Below are 7,469 nucleotides of genomic sequence, written 5' to 3' on the forward strand. Positions count from 1 at the left end.
TGTATGTATGTATGTATGTATGTATGTATGTATGTATGTATGTATGTATGTATGTATGTATGTATGTATGTATGTATGTATGTATGTGTGTGTATGTATGTATGTATGTATGGTTCGTCTATCTTTATAGTGGGATGGTTAGTGATAGGACGAGTCCCAACCATCGAGCGAGGAAGGAAAAGACGTGAAGTTTACTTTTTATGCATAGTGAAATTTTATAATAAGAATAAAATAGTGTGCATAGGTACATTAAAGGTCAAGATGTTCATTATTATAGAATGTCAAAGAGAGTGACAAGGTCAATGAATGCTAATGGTCGTGAAGATAACCGAGTTGAGGGAGCGATCTCAACCCCAACCCGAAGCCGAAGTGGTCCCAGTAGACCACCGATTAAGCCTGCACAACCATAAGTGAACATTGTCGAAGATATGGCATGTTGTACACTTGAGCAGATCCAAACTGCAACACTTAAGATGGTAGAAGCTCGTTTGAAGCATAATAGACCTTCGGGAAACAAAACTTATGAAATTAAATAGTCAACTAATAATGAATCTCACAATCAAACGGGGAGGCACATTCAGAAATAAGGAAGTTAAGAAACCTGATAACAAAGGATGTAGTTACAAATCCTTCACCATCACTCGTCCTTCTATTTTTCGATGCCAAAAATGGGCTTTTGGCAGCTATGAATTGGTTAAACGAAATGGAAAGTTGCTTCTTGACTTGTCATTGTGCACCAAGTGACATGGCACAATTTGCATCAACTATGTTTAAGTCAAATGCGCTGCATTGGTGGAAATCGGATCGTGCCACTAGAGGATTGGCAAATATTGCATCTCTCTCTTGGGATGAGTTTAAGGGATTAATGAGTGAGAGGTATTTCTTTCCACTCCAGATGAGGATATTAGAAAGTGAGTTCTTACGTTTAGAGCAATGAAGTATGATTGTAGAGAAATATGTATGAGACTTTTATAGAGAAATCTCGATTTGCTGAACATCAAGTCATTTCCGAGAAGAGAAAGGTAGATGGATTTGTTCATGGACTAAAAAGGGACCTTAGAAGATTGGTGGAGATGTCTTAAAAGATTGGTGGGGATGTCAAAACCTAAGACCTTCCAAGAGGCGGTTGAACCTGCCCCCTTGCTGAAAATGATAGTTATGTCCCAGATGCCTCTAATAAAATATTGAAGAGGAAAGTTGTCAATGTTGACGAGTCCAAGAAAGTTCGAGTTTCAGAAGAAAATATTAGAACTTCGACTGCATGTGCCACTTGTGGAAAATTCCATCATGGTGAATGTATGTATGGTAAAGGAGTATGTTTTAGTTGTGCGCAACCTAGTCACATGTCAAAGGAATGCAAAACAAGATTAACTTGCTACTTATGTGGGGTTGTCGGACATCGCTCCAATGAAAGAAGAGGGAAAGATGAAAGTAGATGGAGATATACATACAAACATGTGTGTGTGTATAATTTGCAAAGAAGAATTGAGTTAAATTTCATGAAAGCTTTGAAATTGAATATGTGTAAAGAAGTGGTTTGAATTGAAGCTATGGAAACAAGTAATAAAATAAATTAAGTTCTTCAAAGTTTTTGGAATGTGAGGATGAAGATAGGAAGGTGATAGCTACAGAAGACCAACCTTTTTTTTATACCAAAAGTGTCTTTCCTCTGTTAGCAAATGATATATTATTTTTCCAATATTCATATAATTAAAATGAAGTGAAGATTTTATTTATTGGATCATACTGATTGAATAATAGAATGTATCCAAACAAAGCGCAAATATCTAAACATATTACACGAATCATTACAACTACATATAGTGAGAACTACCTGCGTTGTAACAATTTGGATGCAGAAGCTACTTATTCCAAATTCAATCATCAATGTTGCTCGTTTAAGCTTCTTTGATGGACGACAAAGAGGCTAAATTCATATAAGTATAAAAGTAGTAATTTTTGCTAGCGAAATATTCATAAAACCATTTAGCTACACATTAATTAGGATGATTACTTAGTTTTTTCATTCATTTGTAGTCCTGCTAGGTCTACAACTCTAAAATGTTGGAACGATTTCATTATTCTGGTTGTTATCAATTATCAATTATAACATTTAGGTACAATAGTTTTGATGATTATTCTAATAGGCAAAATATCTAATCTATGTTGTGTTGTCTTTTTGTTTTTCTCACCAATTTATAACATTTCTTTGTCAGTCCTACACTATCAAGGGTAAAAAAAAAACTTGGAATTTTCAAGTTTTGGGAGGGGATGAAAATAAAAATAAAGATACAGATACAGATCAATATGCCACACTTGAAACGATTGTAAACATTTATAGCACATTAAGGTAGTGTTTGGTACGCAAATTGGATGAGACAAAACAGGACGGGACAGGACATGACTAATTGTCTGTCCTATGTTTGGCACGACTAGGACATGACATAACAAAACTGTTAAAATGACTATATTACCCCTAAATGTTGTTCAATGTTTTTATATCATATAATGACTAGTTGTCTACCCGCGCAATGCTGCGGGATGTAAAAAGTTCATTAAGAGTGCATTTGGTATGCAGATTATATGAGACAAGACGGGTAAAAAAAACAATACCTTATACATTTAAAGTTGTATTTAAGACTTTTATGAAATAAAACACCACCGCAAACTACCATTGAAACAAGAGCACTTGAGCGGCCAAGCTTTTCACTAAAAAGCTATGCCCAAAGATAAAAACACATTGTCTGAAAAAGGTCCCTCTCTCTGTCTATGTCTCCATCTCCATCTCCATCTCCATCTCCATCTCTTCCCTGAAAAAGGTTTACTTTTAGAAATAAATTTCAAAAGATTTCAGAAAATTAGCATCAAATATGAATCAGATTACCAGAAAAATGTGGGGATTAGACCTCAAGAAAACCATCCTCTGGCGTGTATCTCTTCTCCGGCGATGTGCTCGATCTCTATGGCACCAAATTCTTGCTTGTTGGATCGGAAAATCTATCCGCTACCGTCATTTATTGCATTCCGGTTCCGGCCCTTTGATTCCGACTTCTCATCGTCGTCCTCGTCGGCCGGAAAGGACAACGACGGCGATGGATGTTGCCACCGTGTACCACCAGTTTCCATCGGTAGAAATGACAGCCTCTAGCGGCGATGGATTCGCTTCCGGCGAAATGACGTCATCCTGYGGCGGCTCTGATCATGATAAAGAGGGTTCCGATTTGGTGGCTTTGAAGATCAGCTTGYTGGGTGATCAATACATCGGCAAAACAAGCTTCTTGGTAATTATATATATCATATATTCATATGCTTTTTGTGGGAAAAGCTTTGTTTTGGTCAGATTATGTTTTCAAGAAATCTTGAAAATAAAGTAGCTTTTTTTTAATTGGATTTCTTCAATTCTATTTCTGGGGAATACCAAAAACAGAAGACACATTTTTGCCATTTCCATTGGCGCTTTCTTGAAATTTGGTTTAGGGAGAGCATGCGCATGGGGAAGAGGAAGAGTGTTCCTGGGGAAGTGCTCATGGGGAAGAGGATTTTGGGGAGGGGAGGGTGTAAAGGAATTTTGGAAGAGTGTAGGCGTGGAAGGGTATTTTAGGTATTATAAAACTTAAGACTTTAAGATTTTTGGGCTTTCTGCTTTATAAAGTAGTATAGATTGTAAATGAAAACAAATCAACCAAATATACATTTAAATTACTTAATGTATGATATCAATACTTTTTTTTAACATTCCAAGACCATATGTAAATAACATTTATCATACCACAAATTCTAAATACGCACATAATTTAAAAAGTTTAAATGCAACAATTCTTAAAAACATTTGTCACACCATTGTCAAAAGTTTAATATTTCAAGAATGGAGGTTGGAATCGAGAATGGAGGCTGTGGAAGAGAAGAAAGAGTATGCAATTAAATTAGGTTTGTATTTTGATATCAAATAATAAGGCCAATATTGTAATCTCAAATTTAGTCTCATGTTGTTCTATCTTTTTTTGATGGAACAAAAAAACTCAAAAATAGTCTCATCCATTCTTACTTTTGTCTCATGTTATCTCATCTCATTTTTATCCCATAACACACGAAACATGGGACTATTTATTTTTGTCTCGTCCCGTGCCGTCCGATCGGCATACCAAACACACCCTAATAAAACTTTTCAGTTTTCCCATCCAATCATCCATTAATCAACAAGACCAGGTAAATATCACAGAGAAAAAACCCTTATTTTAAGAATATTTACAGGTGTTACAAAGGAACAATAACCCATAAACCCTGAATTAAATAATGGAGAAATTTAATTTTCTTTGTATAACATGATTCTTGAAGGTGATATTCTCTTTCTCCTTTCTGGTTACTGTTAGATACTCTACGTACAGAACAGTGATGAGAGAAAGCAGTCCAACTCCCATACAACACTTGCAGTATGATTCCTGAAGCCAACCCTAATTGAGAGGAATTGAAGAGTATGGCAAAGTCAACAGAACCTGTGCCATTTGTAAAACAAACCAAAAAAGACTCGTATCTTTAATGTAAAAAAAATTAGAGCAAGAAAGATGCCCGAATTGCCATTTTTATACAAACAGGTGTTCAAGAAAGAAACCATAGATGAGAAGAGTCTAATGGTGGAATTAAGGGGTGTGTATGTGACTGTGAGTTATCAGATTTGAAGCACAACTAAACCAAGCATCATAAACAAAGCCACCATGCCAAAGAAAATTCTTGAAGCCAGACATCAACCTCATTTCCACCCTTTATCTCAGCTGCTACAATGGCATGTTCACCTTGCTTGTTGCTAGTAGCTAGGAACCATTTTGTTGATGAGACCTGAAACCATAGCCACAAAAAGACGCTATAAAAAGAAGAATAATATTGAAGCCTTTGCTAACTGATTGTCGTTTGCATTTATATTCTTTTTTTCATTTTTTATCAGTGTCATGGCTATATACATACATTAACACATGTATATCCATCCAAAAAATCATTAAGAAAAAAGTGGACTTTTTGCAATTTCTTAATAATAAAGTAGTTGGTGTTGGTGTTGGTGTTGGTGTTGGTGTTGGTGTTGGTGTTGTACTTGAACTCTTGTATTTATGCTTGTGGATAAAGTAGTTGAGAAATGAAGATGAAAATGAAAATGTCATTCCCCAATGACTTTTATCCATCTTCTTTTTCCATGCATGTTCAAATGAGAAAAGGGTTCAAATAAGAGACCACGCTCGAAAGGTTCATTTTCAATAAATCGTTGCTGCAAAACCTGGAACTGCTGACACCCAATTTGCTAATAATTCGAGTGATGAATCCATTTGAGCTCAAGTTTTTTCCTTATATGTAAGTTCTGCTTTGTTGATTTATAATGGTTTTATTTTTCTATAAATGGGTTGCTCCATCTGTTCCAAGTACTTTGTTGTGAGCGAGAGTACAAAAGCTCCATCTGTTCTAAATACTTGAGTTGGCTTTCCATCCTTCACACGGGAGACTATATGTCAGATTATGTGCCAAAGTGTGGAAAAGTTTTGTTCTTGGTTAGCCTTGCTTGTATTACTTTCGGGGACTCAGAGCAGTCAATGCTCGAGTGGTTAATGGGGACGAACTGCAGCTTGGCCCAACAATTCGCCAATCTATCATCAGATTGTGGAACCCTCTTAACCTAGAATGGAAATTGGAGTATAAATAAGATTGTATAGAATGTCTTGGGTTGTACAAATTTGAGTATAAATATGATTGTATAGAATGTCCCCATTATCCATCTTCTAATTTTTTTATCTTCATTATAGGGGATTCATGACACACTCACGTGTCAAATCTGAAAAAAATGCCTAGTTGATGAATTAACAGCTTGGGTTTTGAAATAAGTGGAACTCACTAAAAAATTGGGTTAACCATAAGGGTGGTGCCTGATTGGTTTGAGTTTGGCTCCAAAGGTCAAAAGTACCAGGAGGAATCAGGTTCATGTCCAAAGAGAAATAAAAATCCCCTTGTGGCCACGGAGGTTTAAATGCAGTGACTCCGCGCTATCTGCAAAGCAAGTGGTCGCCCTGGATTAGTCGGCTCGCATAGCGGGTTGGATATCCAGGTTAATCAAAAAAAATTGGGTTATGGCGAAGAACCGATTCTGGTCTTGGACAAGAAAACGACGACGTTGTGGAACAAGACCATCCATTGGTTTTGGTTAAGTGGAAGTTTCACAAAGGGTCAAAAAGGATGTAGAACTAGAGATTAAGATGACATCCAAGTACCCGTAATTGTTCGACGGAGATTGATTTCGGGGACGAAATCCCTTTTTAGTGGGGTAAAGTTGTAACACAATAAAATTTATGATTTGTAAAATAAATAAATATTTAGAGTTAAAAATTAAAGAGTAAACGACATACATACGGGATTAAAGTGTCGATACTCAAAAAATATGATTTTATTTCAAAAAATAAATCAATAAAATAAGAAATTAAACATTTTATATTAAATTGATTTGGGATGAAAATGCAAAAAGGAAAACTAAAGGGACTAGTTTTGCCAAAAGTAGAAAATTAATTGGAAATGATTGAGATTTGGGAAATCATTTTCCAAATCATGTTTTATCATATTCCAGAGCTGATTTGATGCCTTATAAGTTCGAGTTTTGGGCTGAAATTTTGTAGAATCGTTCCTAAGGTCAAAATGGAGTAAACTCAATTGAAATTTAAGGATTTCATCAAGAAATGAGGGAGATATCGAGTTTGGAGTGATATAGGGTCATTCTGCACAAAAACGACGATTAGAGGTAAAATACTCAACCAAAATTAGTGTATAATATATGGTTAGCTTCGTTTTTCAATTATCTTTCCATTGGTATAGTTTTTGTGGAGCGCTTTGGGCTAGAAACTGTTATGGTGGCGGCTCGACGAAATTCGGGTACAAAAATTCAAAATACGAGTTTAATAATGGACCATGGGGCTGTAAATTTGGGTACAGGTTGGGATTGTTATTATTTATAAACTTTTGTAAGAAGTTTGGTGAAAAGCGGTTGAGAAACGATCTCAAACGGAGGTCGTACATGATAGCCGCACCAATGGTGCGACCAGATTGGGCTAGGCGTGGAGTTGGGCCGACCGGCACTAGACCAGGTTTTAGGTCGGGCCGACTTTTCTTGGTCGAGTTCAGTTAGACTGAGTCGTTTTGATAAAATCGATATTTATTAAAAAAAGATTTTGAGGCTCATTTATTTACTTGGATTAATCGCAATAAATCGGGATGTTTCGATTAAATTGGTCAAGATTTGGACATCAAATTATAAAGGGTATTACTTAATCGAGTTCACACATGTAAATTATAAGAAATAATTTAATAACTTATTTCGGGAGTTGTGATTGGATAATTGTGGGATCGTACGTTTTTAAAACGAGAACTGTATATAATTAAAGGTTGGATTTAATACGTCGTAATCTATTTTTGGATGTGAAATATTCCATTTGGGGGTGGGGGTG

General features: G+C 35.9%; 1 protein-coding gene across 1 annotated transcript; it reads left to right on the top strand.

The window, feature by feature from the left end:
• The first annotated feature begins 2,891 nt into the window (after positions 1-2,891).
• LOC112503025 lies at positions 2,892-3,561 on the top strand. Its single transcript, XM_025107080.1, has 2 exons — positions 2,892-3,281; positions 3,478-3,561. Exons 1-2 carry the CDS (start codon positions 2,892-2,894, stop codon positions 3,559-3,561), a joined length of 474 nt encoding a protein of 157 aa, XP_024962848.1.
• The last annotated feature ends 3,908 nt before the right edge of the window (positions 3,562-7,469 follow it).

Source organism: Cynara cardunculus, unplaced genomic scaffold, assembly GCF_001531365.2.
Source record: "Cynara cardunculus var. scolymus isolate 2C unplaced genomic scaffold, CcrdV1 Un_Scaffold_2396, whole genome shotgun sequence".
Taxonomy (NCBI): domain Eukaryota; kingdom Viridiplantae; phylum Streptophyta; class Magnoliopsida; order Asterales; family Asteraceae; genus Cynara; species Cynara cardunculus.